The sequence below is a fragment of the Nannobrachium achirus genome (genome assembly GCF_963921795.1).
Source record: "Nannobrachium achirus genome assembly, chromosome: 5".
Lineage (NCBI taxonomy): Eukaryota > Metazoa > Chordata > Actinopteri > Myctophiformes > Myctophidae > Nannobrachium > Nannobrachium achirus.
Window position 1 is genome coordinate 1,116,035 of NC_137814.1, and position 23,673 is coordinate 1,139,707.

Genomic DNA, 23,673 nt, shown 5'->3' on the forward strand with positions numbered 1-23,673 from the left:
CAGAGCTATGTCGCATTGTGACATTTTATATATATACAGGGTACACATAGCAGCATTATTTTCCTACATAAAGGTATCGGCTCTGTTTCATACTGTATGTGCAATCTACAAGCACACAACGCCTCGCACCGCGAGGCGTTATGTGCTTGTAGATCTGCTGTTTTCACTACTTTTGTGCGACAGCCTTTGCTAAAGAACATACAAATTATACAGAAGCACGATCATTTAGTATTTTTTATTTATTTCTATCATATACAGGGCCCGTGGAGTCTGACTGGATGGAGGAAGGATGGAGAGGACAGTATGATGGCTGAGATAGCGAGAGCGGAGGAGTCAGGCATAGGTCATACACACTGTAGGTTCGCTGCCTGGACCAATGTCACTCTAGGGGAGCTGAAGAACTTTCTGGGACTTCTCTTCCTCACAGCTATCGTTCACAAGGCGGAGATTGCCATGCACTGGTCAAAAAACCCTTGTCATTGCATGCCGTACTTTCCCAGAACAATGGCAAGAAACAGGTACCAGGCCATTTTGAGGTACCTGAGGCGCACACACACACACACAAACACACACACACACACACACACACACACACACACACACACACACACACACACACACACGGTGAACAGTACCATCTTTGACCTTTATTTGTGGTGCCTTTGACTCCTGAATGTTGGCTTGTTGAATGCCTTTTTTTGAGAATACAGTACAGTACAGTACTGACTTTTATATTATTTTATTTATTCTTTACTTGCTGCACATTTATTTTATTTTACTTTTATCCAGTTATATTTTATTTTTGTGAAGTCATATTTGTGATTTCTTTTTTTTTGGAAATATTTGTAAATATTGTTGAACATAAATATGTTCATGCTGGATGTGTGAGGTACTCACCAGGGTTAGGGTTCGATGTTGCCATAAAATAAAAGGTTGACATCGCTTTTCTGACTTTTTGTCTTCCTGACCTTCTAGACCAGGTAAAACACAGTGAATTCACAGTGCATAGTTCTATCAAAATGTAAGGCAATTTCTACCTTCTGAGTCATTTCATACTTTTTCACTTTGCCCCCTTGAAACTAGACGATGGTACAATATTTTTTTAACTTTTTTTGCACATAATGAAAGTAGGCATGTCATTCTTTCTGTCAAGGGTACTTGTGTTCCGTTACCATTTACCAATTTGTTGCTATGGCTTCCTAAAGTTTTTTTTCTTTGAACTCAAATATCTCAGAATCTAGATTTCTGAGGTTATTGACTGGTTTGCGCAGTGCGCACTCTCGAGCACCTATCTCCAAAACCGCTCACCGAAATCACTCCAAAATTTTTTTGGTAAAAAAAAAAATCCTCTTTTACCAAACCTCCCATTTTTGTTCCGATGTGAATATCGGATCATTTCCAATTTATTCCCTGGAATTGGGGCAGAAATGAATGGGACCTAATGGTGGCACTGGTAAGGGACGGGGGGCAGGGGGGGCTGGCACTCAAAGTGTTAATAGGACTCCTACAACACCATCTGATTTTTTTCAATTTTTTATTTCAAGTATTTCTTAATGCGGGCCTTAGAGGGTTAACCAGTGAAAAATAGCAGATCTACAAGCGTGTGATCAAGCGTGTGATCTACAGCGCGGCACCGAGTGCCGCGCTGCAAGCTTGTAGATCTGCTATTTTTGAAAAAGTCGTGAAAACGTGTGCAAATCTTTGAATATATGTATTTTCAAAGCGAACGTTTGTAACTCAAATTTTGCTTCTGGGTGGTCCCTGGAACTAGATATTTTGAGATGGGGGTCCGTGGCCAAATAAATATAATGTTGGGGGTCCTTCACATGAAAAGGTTTGAGCACCACTGACATAGTAGTCTCTCAAGAACAGACTAACTGAGCTCCAGTTAAGTGAAACGGACCTTTTCTTTGACGATGGCTGGCCAAATTGCTGAAATAGAAAATAGAAATAGAAATAGAAATAGAATTTTTTTCCAAAAATCTTAGAAGGATTCAAAAGACACTTACAGAATCGGGTCAAAAATCAGATCTACAAGCTCGCAACGCGGCACTCGGTGCCGCGCTGTGAGCTTGTATATCTGCTATTTCTTTATATTTAAAGCATAAAATATTGCGTCATAATGTGTTCAGGCCTAAATGGGTTAGTAAGATATTGGAGAACAAACTATAAAGATGTCATGTGGGTGTTTTTATTTATATCAGGTCACACTTGTTGGTGGTGATGTCACCAAGAACGCTGCTCCTCATTGGCTAAGGGCCCTGCCTTTGTTCTGTCAGTCATTGTTTTGAGGAGAATAAAGTTGACCAATCAGGTTCCGGTATAACATACTGGTCTGGCCTTTCAGACCAGCCCACAATAAAACAATAAAACTAATTGTTACTATCAAAACCTCCACCAGCTGTCCGTCAATCCGTCAGTCTGTCTGTCTGTCACACGTCACACTTTTGCCTTGCACATAACTCTGCAACCGTTGCCCGTTACCCATCAATTCTCACATGTCCCTCTTCTAGCGCCACCATGAGGCCGATTCTTGCTAAACACATTTTTGGACACAGCTCCTACACATTTTGCCCTAAAATCACTTGCTCTACACTCATGTCATCAACATGGATCTATCCCATATAGCGCCACCATCAGGACGATTTTCACACTTATTTTTGGACACTGTTCCTACACATTTTGCTCTAAAATCCCGCTGCGACCTGACGGTTGCTTATCTCCCGATCAGGGAGTCTTACTGGTATATGAATAAAAGACGGTGACTAAATTACATCACAGTTTGCTGTCCAACTCAACACTGACAGCTAGTTCAGGTCAGACCTCGTTGTGCAATGCATGCTGGGTAAGTAAGTGTCCAGTGTCATGACGCCTTGTCTCCTCCGCCGCAGCTTTCTGATTGGTCGAGAGAAGCAGGGGGTGGAGAGTGAGGTGGCCAGGCTGATCAACGAGAGCTTGGAAGCTGACCGGCCAATCACAGAGGTTCGTTTCATTACCAAGGTTTGGTTTTTGAGCTGTGCTAAACCGCTCCATAGAGTGGCTGTGCGTGTCTGTAGCCACTTTTCCTCAGCGTTTTGCCATAGCAATATGTGTGTGTGTGTGTGTGTGTAGCCTGTATTACATCACCAATTACATCCTAGACCTATATCCTAGTCTGAAGACGTTATGCAAGCACGACCACCGCTCACTTCACATCGGGTGTGATTTTTATTCATCTGAAACAGCGATGGACCAATGTTAGTCTGGGGCACGGTGGTGCAGTGGGTAGCGCTGTCGCCTCACAGCTAGGAGGTCCTGGGTTCGATTCCCGCCGGGGGACGCTGTGGGTGCTGGGGGCGTGTTCTCTCCTCCACGTCATCAGCGCCCACACCCTAGGTGGGGTCGGAAGAAAGGACCTTTCTGTGTGGAGTTTGCATGTTCTCCCCGTGTCTCCTAGGGTAGATACCCTCACAAAAACATGCATTAATCCTGGTCTCTATACTGCCTCCCCCTGGCAGACGCTCTTAACCCAGAGCGACTTACAATAAGCAACATCAGTAAATGAAATGCATAGAAATATCAATCTAGCAGAAATAAAGTATCCATTCATCTGACCGGGAGGGACACCACACATTTTGCTTTTTGAAAAAGCCTATTCATTCTGGACTGATATTTTACACGTACGGGACAGGAAAAACCTGTTCATTCTGGCCTGGAGTGACCATATATGGACATAAGGTAACATACTTTGTGTTTTTGAAAAACCCTGTTCATTCTGGACTGAGATCACCATATATGGTAATTAAACGGACATTCTGTGGGACAGGAAAAACCTGTTCATTCTGGCCTGGAGTGACCATATATGGACATAAGGTAACATACTTTGTGTTTTTGAAAAACCCTGTTCATTCTGGACTGAGATCACCATATATGGTAATTAAACGGACATTCTGTGGGACAGGAAAAACCTGTTCATTCTGGCCTGGAGTGACCATATATGGACATAAGGTAACATACTTTGTGTTTTTGAAAAACCCTGTTCATTCTGGACTGACATCACCATATATGGTAATTAAACGGACATTCTGTTTTTGAAAAAGCCTGTTCATTCTGGACTGAAATGACCATATATGGGCGTGATACACACAAAGCCATTCATTGGAAGCGGTTTTCACCGCTTCAAAAACGTTATATACAAACTTCAAATGTTATGTAGTTTTATTACCCGGCTTGTTTGGATGCTTGATTCTGATTGGTCGAGCGCTGAAATCAGCGGTGAATTATTGGCGTATACATAATGACCGCTCCGCTCTATAATTCACCGCTGCTCATCAACGGCTCAGAGCAGCTGCTGTATTCAGGCTGCACTGTGTGGATTTAGTACCGTATCCAACATGGCAGCCATGTAAACAAACACACAGCGACATTTACAACCAAACGTTGCTTTCAAGAATGTTTTTCAAAACATTTGAGGCGAGAAATAGAACAGAAAATGGATTCTATTTGATCAGCACTTCCTTGTTTTCCAAGGCGACCGTGTTGCGCTCGGGGGGACGCACTTTCAGCCGTCTGTAAACAAGGAAATACTTAGTTTTGTTTTTAATTTTGAGTCAAATTATTAATTGTATGTATTAGCCGGGTAATAAGTGCTGATTCAGGCTGATTCAAGGTGATAATTATATGGTAATTATAATTATCAGCCCGTCGTGTCCATATAAGCCATAATGACCAAGCAGCAAGACCTTATCGCATACTTCTTGTATGTCATTGACGGTAGGCGAGTGCTACACATACACATAGGCCTACATTAACAACATGTATTTTCTTTTTAATTTTAGTTCATTGTGTGTGTGTGTGTGTGTGTGTGTGTGTGTGTGTGCAGATTGAGGAGGGAGGGGTCGGAGGTGATGCAGAGGAGGGTACGGAGGAGGGGCGGAGCTCCACGGACCAGGAGGAAGAGTGCTGTGATGTCACGTCCGCTCCGATTGGTCGAGACAACGACCAGGAGGAAGAGTGCTGTGATGTCACGTCTTCTCTGATTGGTCGAGACAGCGAGCAGCTCCGTCTCAAGTACCAGCAGGTAACTTTCTGTCCACGGCAGACATTTTACTGATGATCATTTTATTGATTGATTGATTGATTGATTGATTGATTGAAGACTTTATTGTCAGTTTGCATAGGAAAAGGTACAGTTTCATGACGGTACAGTTCACTGGTACAAGGTCTACTAAAAGGAGATCCATGAAAAGACTAAGCTTATTTCCACAGGAAACCATTTAAGTATCTCATATAACATTGAATGACAGACGAATAGAACACTGTACTATGCAGTAGATATGCAAAGAAAAGAAAAATGAGAGAACAAAAAAAAGAGTCTAAACAAACAGTAAGTATAATACAAAGAAGGGGCAGGGGAGGGGAGGGTTGGGCTATCCAGAGGCTTCCTTTGAGAGCATCTGAAAACACACGTTCAGACAGGCCTTTGGTCACTTATCCACCTCTTTCCGCTGGAGTTTACTGGAGATTATTTGGACCACACTTCCGGTTTAACAGCAGACATACAAGCTCACGTCGCGTCGCGTCGCAGATGCAACCCGTTGTGAGCTTGTAAATCACACTCGGCTGCGGCGCCGGAAGCTCGGTACAGCGCCTGCGCAATGCACTATGGGGCGTTGGAAAGCCGTGGACACTAAACTAGTCAGACACCGTGGCGCCAAGTCTTGGCCATCTGGCCAGTGATGTATATGGGACCAGTTAGTCATATATGGAGACCCCTTCATGATAGTTATGTTATGTCAAAACATGCCCATATATGGACATTATCAAATATGGGCATTCCCATATATGCATAGAGTATTATATAAAATAGAGAGCGGACGAGCCGCGGGGCTCGTCCGCGGCTCATTTCAATGCAAGTGCTCAGTGGCGTTTTGAAGCAACGGCTACGTGCTAGCATGTAGCTAATCCAGGTGCATTCTGGGGGAAAGTGGTCTCTAATCCAGGTGCATTCTGGGGGAAAGTGGTCTCTACCTAGCTACATGCTAGCGTTCATGTTTTTTTTAGGCTGCAGTTCCAACTTTGGCCACCATCGGGGTTGCTTCAAGTCTAGCCCTGGGTTCTGGGGGCTTGCATATATGTCCTTAATATTGATAACATAATATCCTTAATAATGTCCTTAATATTGACAATATAGGAATCGCCATATATGGGCATGAAACAGTGTTAATTTTGTCGACTAAGACTAAAAGACTACAAGATTTTGATATTTTGTCGATAAGACTAGACTAGACTAAACTAGACCAGGTCAACCTGGTTGTGCCAGACCCCCTGTCTGTCATCATCATTTATGACATCATGCCTTTTGTAGGCATGTCATCATCATGTCATCATCATATATACCCTTTATATAGAAAAGGGACAGACCGACATTTGCTTATGTAGGCCTACCCATTTCATGGGTCTGGCAAACAGTTTCAAAAGACTAAGACTGTTATTTGTGTTATTCAAAAGACTAAGACTAAGACTAAATCTAAGTCTAAGACTAATGGCTGTACAAATGAACATTGGTATGTAACTGCAATGAAATTAAAGCCAAATAAATCTTTTATGTATGGTTTATTTTGACCAAGTGACAGGCAGTAGAAGACAATGACTTGTTCAGAGTTATGTGGTTATATTAGGCTAAGAAAACCTATCCTAAAAGATGAAGACTAAAAGTCTGAGACTAATCCAAAAAGACTAAGATTAAGACTAAAATGTTTTGATATTTAGTTGACTAAGACTAGACTAGACAAAAACTATTTCAGAAGACTAAGACAGGACTAAGACTTTCAATTCAAATCCTATACTTCCAGCGGCGGGAGTCCGCAGGAGCACCGCGGCGGATGGTGGTGCTGGTCCCCCTTCCGGAGGGCATCATGACGACAGGACCTCAAACCCACGGGAACGAGGGAGGGTTCTGTCTGACCACAGCATCCCGTCCAATGCACTCATGCGTTGTCGGAGACCATTTGTAATGGGGACCTTCAACGCATGCACAGTGAGAGAAGAAGCTAGACTGGTGGAATTGGCACATTGTGCTGAAGAACAGGGGGTAGAGATCCTGGGAGTCCAGGAACACAGAAGAGTCCACACTAACACTAACGACCAGATAGTTTACTGCCAAGTGGAGAAACGCACGTTCATCACTGCATCTGCGTGGCGAAACAAGGCCCAGGCTGCAACAGGAGGCGTAGGACTAATGCTAGGCTCTCTAGCGCGCAGGGCCCTCCGACGGGTTCACAAGCACACCGAAAGGATCCTCATGGCTGAGTTCGCAGGTAACCCAGTGACAACAGTCATAGTGGTGTACTCGCCCACTAACACGGCAACACCTGAGGATGTTGAGAAGTTCTATGAGGACCTCACAACAGCAGTCCGAGGTGTCCCAGCGCACAACTTCCTGGCAATCCTTGGCGACTTCAACGCCAGGATCGGACAGGAGGATGCACCATTCCCATACCATGAGTCTACCAACCGCAACGGCGCATACCTCACAGCCCTTCTCATGGAACACCAGCTCCTGGCAGCGAACACCATGTTCAGGAAGAGAACAGGGAAGAGATGGACCTTCCGAGACCGAGCCACAAGGCCTGGGGAGCTACCCAGGCTATATCAGTTGGACTATATCCTAGTGAGGCAAAAGTGGAGGAATTCCATCCTGAATGCTGAGCCATACAGCACGTTCAGCTCTGTAGGCTCTGATCACCGTGTGGTCTCCATGAGGGTGCGACTGAGCCTCAGGGTCCCCAAGCCAAGCCCCAAGATTCGGCATGACTGGAAGGCACTCACGACCAATCCGGGCCTCCAAACCAGGTACACGGAGGAAGTCAGGAAGCGCTTTCGGCAGCTGGATAGGGGAGGAGAGCCCAGCCGTGAATATGGGAGATTCATCACAGCGAATGAGGAGGCGACCAGACTGTGCGTGCCAGTGCTGAACAGAGTAAGAGCACCACCACGGTCCAGACACCCGAAGGTTGTAGCAGCACGAGGCAGGATGGAGGAAGCACGACTCAACTTTGAGCGTGAACCAACAGAGGAGGGTCGCGAGACACTGAACGAAGCCAAACAGTCTCTCTTCAGCACCTACGACACCATCAAAGGGGAGGAAGTGATGGAAAGTGTGCGAAGAGTGCAGGCAGCGCAAGGTGAAAGGCAATACGGGGAGGCCTGGAAGGTAATAAATGAGATGACAGGGCGGAAGAGGGCCAAGGAGGGCCAGGTGGAAGGACACAGCCCAGAGGAGAGGGTGGCAACATGGTTCGACCACTTCCAGAGGCTCCTGGGAACATCAGTGGAAGAGGGAGAGGAGGAAAATATACCGACAGTCCTCCAGGGCCTGAACATCGACGACGGACCCTTCACAACCAGCGAGCTCGCCAGGGCAAAATCCACCCTGAAAGAGGGAAAAAGTGCTGGGCCTGATGGCATACCCCCAGAGGTCTTGAAGAACTGCGACCTAGACAACCTCATCCTAGACTTTTGCAACAATGCTCTACAGCACAACAAGCAACCTGAAATATGGTCTCTGTCTAACATCATCCCGGTGCCTAAAGCTGGAGACCTCTCAAAGCCAGACAACTACAGAGGCATCAGCCTGACATGTATCACTGCTAAGGTCTTCAACCGAATGATACTGAACAGGATACGGCATGCCATCGACCCTCACCTGAGAGAGAACCAAAATGGTTTTCGAGAGGAGAGAACAACCGTAGCACAGATCCTGGCATTAAGGAGATTAATAGAGCAGGTGAAAAAGGACAACCTAGCAGCTGTACTGTGCTTCATTGACTTCAAAAAAGCTTTTGATTCTATCCACAGAAGCAAGATGGTGAAGATCCTTGAGGCCTACAATGTCCCTCCCAACATTCTCCGGGCTATCGAGACCATGTACGCAAAAACAAGGGCCAAAGTGGTGACCCCGGATGGCAGCAGTGAGGTGTTTGACATCCGAGCTGGTGTAATGCAAGGAGACACCCTAGCCCCCTACCTCTTCATCATAGTTCTAGATTACGCGCTCAGGAAAGCCATAGGGGGACGAGAACAAGAGCTTGGCTTCACGCTAACACCAAGGAGGTCAAGGCGGCATCCCGCAGTAGTTCTGACAGACCTGGACTATGCGGACGACATCAGCCTGCTCTCCGACAGCATGGAACAAGCACAAGAACTCCTGAACAGGGTGGAGATAGAGTGTGCCAAAGTTGGTCTCAGGCTAAATGCTAAGAAAACTGAGGTTATCACCTATAACCTACCTGATCACTCACCTCTGACAACAACAGAAGGAGCTGTGTTGAAGGAAGTCAAGGACTTCAAGTACCTGGGCGCATGGGTCGACTCAACTGAGAAAGACCTTAAAGTAAGGAAGGCACTCGCGTGGAGGGCCCTGAACGGCATGAACAGTGTATGGAACTCTAACCTCCCCCGCCAAATCAAACTTAGCTTCTTCTTTGCAACGGTGGAGTCTGTTCTCCTCTATGGCAGTGAATGCTGGACCCTGAAGCCAACCCTGCAGAAGTCTCTAGACGGGTGCTACACTAGAATGTTGCGTGCAGTACTCAACATCAACAGGAGTGCACATGTTACCAACAGGAGCCTGTATGAGGGAATACCAAAGGTAAGCGAGAAAATTGCCACCAGAAGAATGAGACTAGCAGGACACTGCCAAAGACACCAGGAGCTTCCAGCCAGCAAATTGGTACTGTGGGAGCCAACACATGGGCACCGGTCGCAAGGACGTCCCACAAAAACATACGTGGACGTACTCAAGGAAGACGTAGGGACACAGAACACCAATGAGCTGGCCAGATGTATGGAGAACCGAGATGACTGGAAACAACGATGGAGGGCTCGTCTGAGGACGACCTAGATAGATAAGACTACATGGTGTGTTATTCAAAAGACTAAGACTAAGACTAAATCAAAATTTGCTGAAAAAATTAACACTGGCATGAAACTTACGTTAATTACTAATGCCAAGCAGGGCCTTGGTTAGTTAGGGCCTTGGTTTGATGCCTGTGGATCTCCATATATGGGCATAAGGGGGTACCCTAACATTCTAACTCGTTCTCCTGCTATACCATCAACATGTGGAACGCCCTTCCACAAGCCCTAAAGGAGAGCAAATCCCTAGCCTCCTTCAAAATTGGTATGAAAAGTCACCTTCAGACAGCAGCTACCCGTGACTTGTAAATAGACTAAGCCCCCATGCTCCCCCCCCCTTTTCTTTGTATTCTGCCTTTTGTATTTGATGTTATGCTTTTGAAACTGATATTATCCTAGATAAAGTACTATGTTCTATCCGTCTGTCTTTCAATGTTATATGAGATACTTAAAGTGTGGTTCCTGTGGAAATAAGCCTCGGCTTTCTAGGATCTCCTTTTAGTTGACCTTGTACCAGTGATTTGTACTGTCATGAAACTGTACTTTTTTCTATTGCAAACTTCTAATAAATTCTTCAATCAATCAATCAATCTCATTTTCGGCCTGGGATTTATGACATCAGAAATCTCCATGTATGGGCATAAACATTTTTTATTTTTTTATTTTTTTTTGGGAATGACCATATATGGACTTTTATACCCTGAGAAATCTCGTAGCTTGTCTGACTGTCAGTACAGGAAGTGATGTCACGTGACATCCTTTTTATGCCCATATATGAGTCATTCTGTACCACATCACTGTGACTCACTGACATCACTTCCTGTACTGACAGTCAGACAATCTACAATAGGGTTAGTGATAGGATCATTCTTAACAACTTGAACCCTCGCATCCCTATTCTGAGGAGAAATGTATAGCCAAACATAACAGATCTACAAGCTTGTAGATCGGCTATTTTTGGCAAATAGGTATTGATGATTTTAGTGGTTAAATGTCTATGAAATTTAATGGAATGAATACCTCTGTTATCTTCATGTGTGTCCACAGTGTTTATGTGTGTCCACAGCTGTTTATAAATCTGTTATCTTTATGTGTCCACAGCTGTTTATAGATCTGTTATCTTTGTGTCCACAGTGTTTATAGATCTGTTATCTTTATGTGTCCACAGCTGTTTATAGATCTGTTATCTTCATGTGTGTTCACAGCTGCAGTCCTCCTTCCATCACACAGCGGAGCAGCTCTGTGAAGCCAAGGAGAAGGTAAGGACACTGTGACACGTGAGAACACGTTTAAAACGGTGAAAACGGCAGATCTACAAGCTCACACGACGCCTCGCGGACCAGCTGTTTTCACTAGGTTTGTGCGACGTTCTTGTATCGTGAGGCAGAGCTTTAATTTATGCAAAAAAAGAAAAGAAAAAACATGCACATTAAAAACTTTCATGTGATATACCAGTAAGACGCACTGAGGGCGAAAAGCAACCTCACCCTAAAAGGCGAGGTCGCGCAGGACATAAATCATTTGCAGGCATGATTCGAGTTGCGGTTGGTTGTTTAAGTTGGACAAAATATTTTCCCAAATATGGATATGACTGACGTCTGACATCATAGATGTCTTATGTCATAGACCGCATGAGTCTCACACAATATGTCCATACATGGGCATTCCAGGCTATGGGCTTAACTCATTTGCTGCCAAAAACGAGGAACCCGAGAATTTCGCGATGTACCTCCCTGCCATGCCCGAGGAACCCGAGAATTTTGAAAAAAATAAAAATAAATAAATAAATAATTCAAAAATATTTTTTTTCAAAAAAAAAATTTTGACCCCAAAAACGATAGTAGGCATGATAGCGATCGCGAAATCGCATGTTTAACCCCCATAGCAACCCCATATTTCAAGCATGGCAGCCATTTTTGTTTACATTATAGGAAAACATAGTGGCTGTTAACTCATGAATGCCTGAACGGATTTCCATTCTGATTTTTTTGTTTGAAAGCTGTGAGCAATGTGGACACACGTGGTGCATGATCTAGGCATGGGTGTGCATTATCCGTGCACTACTGATTACATGGAAGTCTATGGAGACTCATGGCAGGATTGGAGTACGAAGGTATTGTTAAATGGCAGCAAGTGAGTTAATATAGATGACATCAGGGATCTCCGTATATGGGCAGGTCAGCTAATAGACATTGAGGCATTTATAAATTAATTCTGTCTTGGCCGTATATGGAGCGTCCATATGTGGACATTGCACAATATGGGTCAACAATGTGATGTCACAGCAGGTCAGCCTACCTAGTGACTCAGTGACGGACAGGTTCTGCAGGGTTTCATAGTAAATGCTTCCTACGGTCATAATACAACTGTATTCTGTTACCCTGAGCCAGAAGCAGGGTTGATTTCGTCGACTAAAACTATGACGAAAAATTTTCATCGACTACCTTTTTTCCACGGACGAAAACTAAATAGAAACAAAATAAAAAGTATGCTGTGATGACTAAAACTAAGACTAATATTGTATAGGTGTCGAAATTAGCCGCGCTATTAACGAGTTAACTCAAAATCCTTTTAATGCCGATAATCTTTTTAACGTGCGGTTAACTCAGTGACGTTGGAGCCTCATTGCGGTGACAGACACTGACTGCGGACAGTCAGTGTCTGTGAGATGCAGCAAGCAGCAGGGCTAGTCCTAGTCTAGTCTGAGACCCCATAACTCAATGTATGAGACATGACAAAACGGCAGAGATTTTTGCAGCAGACAACCACAATCACAACTACAATATCACCGCTGACGGCGTCACACGCAGCAAATACAGAAGCGTTGAAACGGCACATCTGTAGACAGCGCGAGCCCCAGACACACACGCTCCCAAGAACAGGAGCGCTCCACCTTGTACACGAGCACATAGAGCATCGCAGCGGAAGTGGATTCCTGGGGTCACTTAATATTCCCCATTCATTTTCGCCATAGACTTTTACAAAAATATTTATAACAATTATGTTAAGCCTCGAACCAAGCCATCCAGGATGGAGGTGAATCATGACCATACAACCTTTTTTTTCTATGAAAAGAACATTTTGAAAATCACTAAACAAAGGGTAGTTATTAAATGTAGTATATCAAATAATGTAATATTAAAATATGTTTTCACATAGGATCAAAGGTTATATGATCATGATTCACCTCCATCCTGGATGGCTTGGTTCGAGGCTTAACATAATTGTTATAAATATTTTTGTAAAAGTCTATGGCGAAAATGAATGGGGAATATTAAGTGACCCCAGGAATCCACTTCCGCTGCGATGCTCTATAGCAGTGTGTGTGTGTAGTCATATTACATCACCAGTTACATCCTAGACCTATCTGTAGCCACTTTTCCTCCGCGTTTTGCCATAGCAATGTGTTTTGCCATAGCAATGTGTGTGTGTGTGTGTGTGTAGCCATATTAAATCACCAATTACATCCTAGACCTATATCCTAGTCTTTTTCCTCAGCGTGTTGCCATAGCAATGTGTTTTCCTCAGCGTTTTGCCATAGCATTATACATTATGCAAGCACGACCACCGCTCACTTCACATTGGGTGTGATTTTTTATTAAATATATGAACGTTTTCCCCTAAGATGCAGTGGATGTGACGAGGAACTCTTGACAGAATCTCTGTTTCCATTCTAGGACAGACTAAAATAACTTCTACCCTTGGCGTTTATTACAGCTAGCCTCCCCAGCGCGCTGCAATGTAACGCGTTGTGAGCTTGTAGATCTGTTTCTATTTTCAAAAGATTCGCATGTGTTCGAAAACATGACATGCTGCATAGTGAGTACTTTATACCTTTTGATACCCCCCCCTGTGTGTGTGTGTGTGTGTGTGTGTGTGTGTGTGTGTGTGTGTGTGTGTGTGTGTGTGTGTGTGTGTGTGTGTGTGTGTGTGTGTGTGTGTGTGTGTGTGTGTGTGTGTGTGTGTGTGTGTGTGTGTGTGTGTGTGTGTGTGTGTGTGTGTGGAACAGTGTGACCCACTTAGCAGGCTGCTAGAGGAGGAAACGCATGACCTTATTAGGACATACACTTCTAAACCACACAAATACTTCCTGGCTGCTACTTTTAGTTTTCTTTGCTTTTTTATGGCTTCTGTGACACAACTGGGTTGAAAAAATACCCTGTCCCACCTTGTCCCATGCACACGCACACACACATGCACGCACGCGCGCACGATGTGTCATTTTATAGCAGTTTCTAAAGAGCACAAAGTGTGTTTCTGAACGTGCCAAGTATTTGAGACAGAAACTATTATTATTTACTGTTATTATTATTTAATCATTTACTGTGCACATCGAAAAGAAAACGATTAGAAAAAAAAAAAACTCTGATGTCTTTTATATTCCTGAACAGATTATATGACAAAGGTCTCAGTGCTGTGTGATTATGGATCCCACTGGGAAAGATGGATAACCCTGCCCCGGACTCATTTTTGAAGCTTGTGATTGGCTGAACCGGACGTAGGGAGCGCTCCGCTGTAGTCACTTGGACCGCGCGAGGTGCAACCAAAACCCAATTATCATTGCGTTTATCGTGCGCAATAACGATTGCATTCACCACGGCTTCGTAACTCGCGCGGCGCTCCGCCGGCCGCGCGGCCCTGGCCCGCTCTTCGCGGGCACTCCGCGAAGAGCAGCACCAAGGTTCGCTGGCCTTCGCGCCGCTTGCAATGTCGTGGACAATAACTGAAAACGAGCGCTCTATGCCGTTTCCATCCATCTTTCCCAGTGGGATCCATAATCAGGCCTCAGTGCTTCATAAACAGTGATTGTTGATGAGCTGGTCTAACGTGGCTCAGCTCCATTCACTGACATGGATTTCATCACACTTCCGGTGTGAGTTTGTGTCCCATGGAGACGTGTCATGGCCGTCATGGCGCATCCCCGGCATCACGTGTTTCCCTTCCTTCTATAATAGAGAGTTTAAGTTCGACAATTTCAGGATGGCAACGCCAGGCGGACTACGACTGCTATGACGTATTCACCGTAGCAGTCAGGATCGTTAAGCAAACAGCCGTCTGCGACGGACTCCCACCCCTTTTACTGAACTGTTTGGTTACCATGGCGACGTTTCTACGCAGCAGGCGTTGTAGCCACAACGTGGAAAGGTTCTAGCATTGTAGAGCGGCAGGTTTATACATCGAGCGCTGATCATTCCCGGTTACCGTTGCCGTCTGCCGTAGCCGTCATTTGCTTAAAGTCGCTAATAACTTCCCTCTTCTCAGGTGAAGAGCAGGGTTCTATCTCATAGAGGAGGTGTTCAGTCTAACATGATGTTCTGTTCTCAGGTGAAGAGCAGAGTTCTATCTCATAGAGGAGGTTCAGTCTAACATGGTGTTCTGTTCTCATAGAGGAGGTTCAGTCTAACATGGTGTTCTGTTCTCATAGAGGAGGTTCAGTCTAACATGATGTTCTGTTCTCATAGAGGAGGTTCAGTCTAACATGATGTTCTGTTCTCATAGAGGAGGTTCAGTCTAACATGGTGTTCTGTTCTCATAGAGGAGGTTCAGTCTAACATGATGTTCTGTTCTCATAGAGGAGGTTCAGTCTAACATGGTGTTCTGTTCTCATAGAGGAGGTTCAGTCTAACATGATGTTCTGTTCTCATAGAGGAGGTTCAGTCTAACATGGTGTTCTGTTCTCATAGAGGAGGTTCAGTCTAACATGATGTTCTGTTCTCATAGAGGAGGTTCAGTCTAACATGGTGTTCTGTTCTCATAGAGGAGGTTCAGTCTAACATGGTGTTCTGTTCTCATAGAAGAGGTTCAGTCTAACATGATGTTCTGTTCTCATAGAGGAGGTTCAGTCTAACATGGTGTTCTGTTCTCATAGAGGAGGTTCAGTCTAACATGATGTTCTGTTCTCATAGAGGAGGTTCAGTCTAACATGGTGTTCTGTTCTCATAGAGGAGGTTCAGTCTAACATGGTGTTCTGTTCTCATAGAGGAGGTTCAGTCTAACATGATGTTCTGTTCTCATAGAGGAGGTTCAGTCTAACATGGTGTTCTGTTCTCATAGAGGAGGTTCAGTCTAACATGATGTTCTGTTCTCATAGAGGAGGTTCAGTCTAACATGATGTTCTGTTCTCATAAAGGAGGTTCAGTCTAACATGATGTTCTGTTCTCATAGAGGAGGTTCAGTCTAACATGATGTTCTGTTCTCATAGAGGAGGTTCAGTCTAACATGATGTTCTGTTCTCATAGAGGAGGTTCAGTCTAACATGGTGTTCTGTTCTCATAGAGGAGGTTCAGTCTAACATGATGTTCTGTTCTCATAGAGGAGGTTCAGTCTAACATGATGTTCTGTTCTCATAGAGGAGGTTCAGTCTAACATGGTGTTCTGTTCTCATAGAGGAGGTTCAGTCTAACATGATGTTCTGTTCTCATAGAGGAGGTTCAGTCTAACATGGTGTTCTGTTCTCATAGAAGAGGTTCAGTCTAACATGGTGTTCTGTTCTCATAGAGGAGGTTCAGTCTAACATGGTGTTCTGTTCTCATAGAGGAGGTTCAGTCTAACATGATGTTCTGTTCTCATAGAGGAGGTTCAGTCTAACATGGTGTTCTGTTCTCATAGAGGAGGTTCAGTCTAACATGGTGTTCTGTTCTCATAGAGGAGGTTCAGTCTAACATGGTGTTCTGTTCTCATAGAGGAGGTTCAGTCTAACATGGTGTTCTGTTCTCATAGAGGAGGTTCAGTCTAACATGGTGTTCTGTTCTCATAGAGGAGGTTCAGTCTAACATGGTGTTCTGTTCTCATAGAGGAGGTTCAGTCTAACATGGTGTTCTGTTCTCATAGAGGAGGTTCAGTCTAACATGATGTTCTGTTCTCATAGAGGAGGTTCAGTCTAACATGGTGTTCTGTTCTCATAGAGGAGGTTCAGTCTAACATGATGTTCTGTTCTCATAGAGGAGGTTCAGTCTAACATGGTGTTCTGTTCTCATAGAGGAGGTTCAGTCTAACATGGTGTTCTGTTCTCATAGAGGAGGTTCAGTCTAACATGGTGTTCTGTTCTCATAGAGGAGGTTCAGTCTAACATGGTGTTCTGTTCTCATAGAGGAGGTTCAGTCTAACATGATGTTCTGTTCTCATAGAGGAGGTTCAGTCTAACATGATGTTCTGTTCTCATAGAGGAGGTTCAGTCTAACATGGTGTTCTGTTCTCATAGAGGAGGTTCAGTCTAACATGATGTTCTGTTCTCATAGAGGAGGTTCAGTCTAACATGATGTTCTGTTCTCATAAAGGAGGTTCAGTCTAACATGGTGTTCTGTTCTCATAGAAGAGGTTCAGTCTAACATGATGTTCTGTTCTCATAGAGGAGGTTCAGTCTAACATGGTGTTCTGTTCTCATAGAGGAGGTTCAGTCTAACATGATGTTCTGTTCTCATAGAGGAGGTTCAGTCTAACATGGTGTTCTGTTCTCATAGAGGAGGTTCAGTCTAACATGATGTTCTGTTCTCATAGAGGAGGTTCAGTCTAACATGGTGTTCTGTTCTCATAGAGGAGGTTCAGTCTAACATGATGTTCTGTTCTCATAGAGGAGGTTCAGTCTAACATGATGTTCTGTTCTCATAGAGGAGGTTCAGTCTAACATGATGTTCTGTTCTCATAAAGGAGGTTCAGTCTAACATGGTGTTCTGTTCTCATAGAGGAGGTTCAGTCTAACATGATGTTCTGTTCTCATAGAGGAGGTTCAGTCTAACATGGTGTTCTGTTCTCATAGAGGAGGTTCAGTCCTAACATGATGTTCTGTTCTCATAGAGGAGGTTCAGTCTAACATGATGTTCTGTTCTCATAAAGGAGGTTCAGTCTAACATGATGTTCTGTTCTCATAGAGGAGGTTCAGTCTAACATGGTGTTCTGTTCTCATAGAGGAGGTTCAGTCTAACATGGTGTTCTGTTCTCATAGAGGAGGTTCAGTCTAACATGGTGTTCTGTTCTCATAGAGGAGGTTCAGTCTAACATGATGTTCTGTTCTCATAGAGGAGGTTCAGTCTAACATGATGTTCTGTTCTCATAGAGGAGGTTCAGTCTAACATGATGTTCTGTTCTCATAGAGGAGGTTCAGTCTAACATGGTGTTCTGTTCTCATAGAGGAGGTTCAGTCTAACATGATGTTCTGTTCTCATAAAGGAGGTTCAGTCTAACATGATGTTCTGTTCTCATAGAGGAGGTTCAGTCTAACATGGTGTTCTGTTCTCATAGAGGAGGTTCAGTCTAACATGGTGTTCTGTTCTCATAGAGGAGGTTCAGTCTAACATGGTGTTCTGTTCTCATAGAGGAGGTTCAGTCTAACATGATGTTCTGTTCTCATAAAGGAGGTTCAGTCTAACATGATGTTCTGTTCTCATAGAGGAGGTTCAGTCTAACATGATGTTCTGTTCTCATAGAGGAGGTTCAGTCTAACATGGTGTTCTGTTCTCATAGAGGAGGTTCAGTCTAACATGGTGTTCTGTTCTCATAGAGGAGGTTCAGTCTAACATGATGTTCTGTTCTCATAAAGGAGGTTCAGTCTAACATGATGTTCTGTTCTCATAAAGGAGGTTCAGTCTAACATGGTGTTCTGTTCTCATAGAGGAGGTTCAGTCTAACATGATGTTCTGTTCTCATAGAGGAGGTTCAGTCTAACATGGTGTTCTGTTCTCATAGAGGAGGTTCAGTCTAACATGGTGTTCTGTTCTCATAGAGGAGGTTCAGTCTAACATGATGTTCTGTTCTCATAGAGGAGGTTCAGTCTAACATGGTGTTCTGTTCTCATAGAGGAGGTTCAGTCTAACATGATGTTCTGTTCTCATAGAGGAGGTTCAGTCTAACATGGTGTTCTGTTCTCATAGAGGAGGTTCAGTCTAACATGATGTTCTGTTCTCATAGAGGAGGTTCAGTCTAACATGGTGTTCTGTTCTCATAGAGGAGGTTCAGTCTAACATGATGTTCTGTTCTCATAGAGGAGGTTCAGTCTAACATGATGTTCTGTTCTCATAGAGGAGGTTCAGTCTAACATGGTGTTCTGTTCTCATAGAGGAGGTTCAGTCTAACATGATGTTCTGTTCTCATAGAGGAGGTTCAGTCTAACATGATGTTCTGTTCTCATAGAGGAGGTTCAGTCTAACATGGTGTTCTGTTCTCATAGAGGAGGTTCAGTCTAACATGATGTTCTGTTCTCATAGAGGAGGTTCAGTCTAACATGATGTTCTGTTCTCATAGAGGAGGTTCAGTCTAACATGGTGTTCTGTTCTCATAGAGGAGGTTCAGTCTAACATGGTGTTCTGTTCTCATAGAGGAGGTTCAGTCTAACATGATGTTCTGTTCTCATAGAGGAGGTTCAGTCTAACATGATGTTCTGTTCTCATAGAGGAGGTTCAGTCTAACATGATGTTCTGTTCTCATAAAGGAGGTTCAGTCTAACATGATGTTCTGTTCTCATAGAGGAGGTTCAGTCTAACATGGTGTTCTGTTCTCATAGAGGAGGTTCAGTCTAACATGATGTTCTGTTCTCATAGAGGAGGTTCAGTCTAACATGGTGTTCTGTTCTCATAGAGGAGGTTCAGTCTAACATGATGTTCTGTTCTCATAGAGGAGGTTCAGTCTAACATGGTGTTCTGTTCTCATAGAGGAGGTTCAGTCTAACATGGTGTTCTGTTCTCATAGAGGAGGTTCAGTCTAACATGATGTTCTGTTCTCATAGAGGAGGTTCAGTCTAACATGGTGTTCTGTTCTCATAGAGGAGGTTCAGTCTAACATGGTGTTCTGTTCTCATAGAGGAGGTTCAGTCTAACATGGTGTTCTGTTCTCATAGAGGAGGTTCAGTCTAACATGATGTTCTGTTCTCATAGAGGAGGTTCAGTCTAACATGGTGTTCTGTTCTCATAAAGGAGGTTCAGTCTAACATGGTGTTCTGTTCTCATAGAGGAGGTTCAGTCTAACATGGTGTTCTGTTCTCATAAAGGAGGTTCAGTCTAACATGATGTTCTGTTCTCATAGAGGAGGTTCAGTCTAACATGGTGTTCTGTTCTCATAGAGGAGGTTCAGTCTAACATGGTGTTCTGTTCTCATAGAGGAGGTTCAGTCTAACATGGTGTTCTGTTCTCATAGAGGAGGTTCAGTCTAACATGGTGTTCTGTTCTCATAGAGGAGGTTCAGTCTAACATGATGTTCTGTTCTCATAGAAGAGGTTCAGTCTAACATGGTGTTCTGTTCTCATAGAAGAGGTTCAGTCTAACATGATGTTCTGTTCTCATAGAGGAGGTTCAGTCTAACATGGTGTTCTGTTCTCATAGAGGAGGTTCAGTCTAACATGATGTTCTGTTCTCATAGAGGAGGTTCAGTCTAACATGGTGTTCTGTTCTCATAGAGGAGGTTCAGTCTAACATGGTGTTCTGTTCTCATAGAGGAGGTTCAGTCTAACATGATGTTCTGTTCTCATAGAGGAGGTTCAGTCTAACATGATGTTCTGTTCTCATAGAGGAGGTTCAGTCTAACATGGTGTTCTGTTCTCATAGAGGAGGTTCAGTCTAACATGATGTTCTGTTCTCATAGAGGAGGTTCAGTCTAACATGATGTTCTGTTCTCATAGAGGAGGTTCAGTCTAACATGGTGTTCTGTTCTCATAGAGGAGGTTCAGTCTAACATGATGTTCTGTTCTCATAGAGGAGGTTCAGTCTAACATGATGTTCTGTTCTCATAGAGGAGGTTCAGTCTAACATGGTGTTCTGTTCTCATAGAGGAGGTTCAGTCTAACATGGTGTTCTGTTCTCATAGAGGAGGTTCAGTCTAACATGGTGTTCTGTTCTCATAGAGGAGGTTCAGTCTAACATGGTGTTCTGTTCTCATAGAGGAGGTTCAGTCTAACATGATGTTCTGTTCTCATAGAGGAGGTTCAGTCTAACATGGTGTTCTGTTCTCATAGAGGAGGTTCAGTCTAACATGGTGTTCTGTTCTCATAGAGGAGGTTCAGTCTAACATGGTGTTCTGTTCTCATAGAGGAGGTTCAGTCTAACATGATGTTCTGTTCTCATAGAGGTGTTCAGTCTAACATGGTGTTCTGTTCTCATAGAGGAGGTTCAGTCTAACATGGTGTTCTGTTCTCATAAAGGAGGTTCAGTCTAACATGGTGTTCTGTTCTCATAGAGGAGGTTCAGTCTAACATGATGTTCTGTTCTCATAGAGGAGGTTCAGTCTAACATGGTGTTCTGTTCTCATAGAGGAGGTTCAGTCTAACATGGTGTTCTGTTCTCATAGAGGAGGTTCAGTCTAACATGATGTTCTGTTCTCATAGAGGTGTTCAGTCTAACATGGTGTTCTGTTCTCATAGAGGAGGTTCAGTCTAACATGGTGTTCTGTTCTCATAGAGGAGGTTCAGTCTAACATGGTGTTCTGTTCTCATATGAGGAGGTTCAGTCTAACATGGTGTTCTGTTCTCATAGAAGAGGTTCAGTCTAACATGGTGTTCTGTTCTCATAGAGGAGGTTCAGTCTAACATGGTGTTCTGTTCTCATAGAGGAGGTTCAGTCTAACATGGTGTTCTGTTCTCATAGAAGAGGTTCAGTCTAACATGATGTTCTGTTCTCATAGAGGAGGTTCAGTCTAACATGGTGTTCTGTTCTCATAGAGGAGGTTCAGTCTAACATGGTGTTCTGTTCTCATAGAGGAGGTTCAGTCTAACATGATGTTCTGTTCTCATAGAGGAGGTTCAGTCTAACATGGTGTTCTGTTCTCATAGAGGAGGTTCAGTCTAACATGGTGTTCTGTTCTCATAGAGGAGGTTCAGTCTAACATGGTGTTCTGTTCTCATAGAGGAGGTTCAGTCTAACATGGTGTTCTGTTCTCATAGAAGAGGTTCAGTCTAACATGATGTTCTGTTCTCATAGAGGAGGTTCAGTCTAACATGATGTTCTGTTCTCATAGAGGAGGTTCAGTCTAACATGGTGTTCTGTTCTCATAGAGGAGGTTCAGTCTAACATGATGTTCTGTTCTCATAGAGGAGGTTCAGTCTAACATGGTGTTCTGTTCTCATAGAGGAGGTTCAGTCTAACATGGTGTTCTGTTCTCATAGAGGAGGTTCAGTCTAACATGGTGTTCTGTTCTCATAGAGGAGGTTCAGTCTAACATGATGTTCTGTTCTCATAGAGGAGGTTCAGTCTAACATGGTGTTCTGTTCTCATAGAAGAGGTTCAGTCTAACATGGTGTTCTGTTCTCATAGAGGAGGTTCAGTCTAACATGATGTTCTGTTCTCATAGAAGAGGTTCAGTCTAACATGGTGTTCTGTTCTCATAGAGGAGGTTCAGTCTAACATGATGTTCTGTTCTCATAGAGGAGGTTCAGTCTAACATGGTGTTCTGTTCTCATAGAGGAGGTTCAGTCTAACATGGTGTTCTGTTCTCATAGAGGAGGTTCAGTCTAACATGATGTTCTGTTCTCATAGAGGAGGTTCAGTCTAACATGGTGTTCTGTTCTCATAGAGGAGGTTCAGTCTAACATGATGTTCTGTTCTCATAGAGGAGGTTCAGTCTAACATGGTGTTCTGTTCTCATAGAGGAGGTTCAGTCTAACATGGTGTTCTGTTCTCATAGAGGAGGTTCAGTCTAACATGATGTTCTGTTCTCATAGAGGAGGTTCAGTCTAACATGGTGTTCTGTTCTCATAGAGGAGGTTCAGTCTAACATGATGTTCTGTTCTCATAGAGGAGGTTCAGTCTAACATGGTGTTCTGTTCTCATAGAGGAGGTTCAGTCTAACATGGTGTTCTGTTCTCATAGAGGAGGTTCAGTCTAACATGATGTTCTGTTCTCATAGAGGAGGTTCAGTCTAACATGATGTTCTGTTCTCATAGAGGAGGTTCAGTCTAACATGGTGTTCTGTTCTCATAGAGGAGGTTCAGTCTAACATGATGTTCTGTTCTCATAGAGGAGGTTCAGTCTAACATGGTGTTCTGTTCTCATAGAGGAGGTTCAGTCTAACATGATGTTCTGTTCTCATAAAGGAGGTTCAGTCTAACATGATGTTCTGTTCTCATAGAGGAGGTTCAGTCTAACATGGTGTTCTGTTCTCATAAAGGAGGTTCAGTCTAACATGATGTTCTGTTCTCATAGAGGAGGTTCAGTCTAACATGGTGTTCTGTTCTCATAGAGGAGGTTCAGTCTAACATGATGTTCTGTTCTCATAGAGGAGGTTCAGTCTAACATGATGTTCTGTTCTCATAGAGGAGGTTCAGTCTAACATGGTGTTCTGTTCTCATAGAGGAGGTTCAGTCTAACATGGTGTTCTGTTCTCATAGAGGAGGTTCAGTCTAACATGGTGTTCTGTTCTCATAGAGGAGGTTCAGTCTAACATGGTGTTCTGTTCTCATAGAGGAGGTTCAGTCTAACATGATGTTCTGTTCTCATAGAGGAGGTTCAGTCTAACATGGTGTTCTGTTCTCATAGAGGAGGTTCAGTCTAACATGATGTTCTGTTCTCATAGAGGAGGTTCAGTCTAACATGGTGTTCTGTTCTCATAGAGGAGGTTCAGTCTAACATGATGTTCTGTTCTCATAGAGGAGGTTCAGTCTAACATGGTGTTCTGTTCTCATAGAGGAGGTTCAGTCTAACATGATGTTCTGTTCTCATAGAGGAGGTTCAGTCTAACATGGTGTTCTGTTCTCATAGAGGAGGTTCAGTCTAACATGGTGTTCTGTTCTCATAGAGGAGGTTCAGTCTAACATGATGTTCTGTTCTCATAGAGGAGGTTCAGTCTAACATGGTGTTC

The 23,673-nt window shown here is 43.6% G+C and overlaps 1 protein-coding gene across 1 annotated transcript in view; it reads left to right on the top strand.

The window, feature by feature from the left end:
- LOC308286158 (uncharacterized protein) overlaps nucleotides 1–23,673 on the top strand; it is a gene marked incomplete at its 5' end in the record, with an annotated part of 82,224 nt that overhangs the window by 30,799 nt on the left and 27,752 nt on the right. Inside the window, 3 exons of the mRNA XM_080727114.1 lie at nucleotides 2,892–3,000; nucleotides 4,862–5,059; nucleotides 11,103–11,156. Of these exons, the coding sequence (XP_080583240.1) occupies nucleotides 2,892–3,000; nucleotides 4,862–5,059; nucleotides 11,103–11,156 (361 nt within the window). The remainder of the gene's footprint in view (nucleotides 1–2,891; nucleotides 3,001–4,861; nucleotides 5,060–11,102; nucleotides 11,157–23,673) is intronic.